Consider the following 1,759-nt stretch of genomic DNA (forward strand, 5'->3'; position numbering starts at 1 on the left):
CTCTCCAGCGCACCACGCCAGCGCCAGCAGCATTCAGATGGGAGTAATGCCCGGTCAGCCGCCTTCTGCCAACTCCACCACCAACGGTCACATGAACCTGTACTTTGGCTTCAACTCCATTGACAGCGCATGCTGCCCTCCCAGCAGCGACTCCGGTGTGTCTTGCAGCGGTGGGCGAGTCGGCGGGTCACCAAACGAAGAACAGCAGGAGGCAGTTAGGATGTTTGCAGGCGAACAGGAGATCCATCGCATCCTAGTGGAAGTGATGTACATCGCTCAGCGGTTCCGTGACCAGGATGAGGCCGAGGCCATCTGCAGCGAGTGGAAATTTGCGGCAGCAGTCGTGGATCGGCTCTGCCTGGTGGCGTTTTCACTTTTCTCCATCATCTGCACCTTTACCATTCTCATGTCTGCTCCAAACTTCATTGAGGCAGTCTCGAAAGACTTCACATAATTGCAAAAGCATCACACTTTCGTTTTCTTTTGTTTTTAAAGAAACACCACGTGATTGAGAAGTGTCTACCACCAAAGTCGATTCCTTCCTCTTCTCATCGTTCTGAGATCAACATGAACTATTGTTACAATAATTATGATAAAAAAGAAAAAGAAAAAAAAACTTGACAAAGTTGTGTATTTTTGAAATGTGACTTTTCGAACAAACATACAGACCCTTGGACAAGCTGTTTGGGTGATATTTTGTCTTTATATAATGTATGTGGATTGAGCACTTGAGGGCTGGTTTATGTAAAGATGTGTTCTCAGTGTGCAAACACTGTTAGTCACAACAGCTAAAAATGTGTCTGTGAAGTTTATGTGCTGAAATTCAAATATAATCAGTCCCATAATCCCTTTGGAAGTCACACAGTTTCTTTTAATTTCTTGGCTTTAGTAATATTTTTAGCATTTAATATTATTTTAGAATTAAAAATCATCACCGAACTGACATTTCCTTACCAAAGCAACAATAACATACGTTGATGGTAGAATTAATATGCTCTGTAACTGTCACTTTCATAATTTTGACATTTTTTTATAAATATTAGTTATTAGTATATTCAAATCTCTCACTTGTGTCCGGTTTGTCCACATAATCAGAGTGTCGTTATTTTGTGACTTCATTCTGACCCTGTGCTCTGTTGTATTATGTAAAAACACTATGTAAACACTGTGGATATACGTCATTTTGTTAGAAAATATAGATTTAAAAAAATAAAACCATTTAAAAAGTTCTAGGTGAGTCTGTGTATTTTGGAAAATAATTTTCTAGCATTTACTTCTCACTTTCTGTAGACTGTGCATGAGGCATGTATTGTGGACCCAGTTTTGTTTCTTTCACAACTGTTTTTTCAACTTACTATAGCTTACTAGAGCTGCAAACACCAAGGCAACACTGGTGGCTCTGTGCTTAGCACATAAACAATGCAACATTACAGTTCATTTTGATTTATAATCCATTTTTAATGTTTTTTTTAAGGCTTTAATGTTACTTATGCTCAAAAAACACTAAAAGCTCTGTTGAGAAAGGAGAGAAGTAAAGCATACAGAACTAAAGCATACAGCTTTGCTTATTCATTGAGTTAGCGGAGTAGTGCAGATGCTTTTGAGATCCAGTAGTCACTGGGTCGGTTGGATGGCAACATCAGTTACCACAAAATTTGTGGAGTGTCCTAATAGACAGAACAAAAATATACAATTAAGAATAAATGAAGTAAAAATATAACGATAAAGACAATAATACAATTTCAAAGCTCTGATACTA

The 1,759-nt window shown here is 38.5% G+C and overlaps 1 protein-coding gene across 1 annotated transcript; it reads left to right on the forward strand.

Moving 5' to 3' along the window:
* Positions 1 to 4: 4 nt before the first annotated feature.
* LOC107736554 (neuronal acetylcholine receptor subunit alpha-7-like) lies at positions 5 to 536 on the forward strand (the record flags this gene model as incomplete). Its single annotated transcript, XM_016547940.1, has 1 exon — positions 5 to 536. A coding segment is annotated over one exon (450 nt), but the record flags the coding sequence as incomplete, so codon positions are not given.
* Between the last annotated feature and the right edge of the window lie 1,223 nt (positions 537 to 1,759).

This window comes from Sinocyclocheilus rhinocerous, unplaced genomic scaffold (assembly GCF_001515625.1).
Source record: "Sinocyclocheilus rhinocerous isolate Xijiao unplaced genomic scaffold, SAMN03320098_v1.1 C36780060, whole genome shotgun sequence".
NCBI lineage: Eukaryota > Metazoa > Chordata > Actinopteri > Cypriniformes > Cyprinidae > Sinocyclocheilus > Sinocyclocheilus rhinocerous.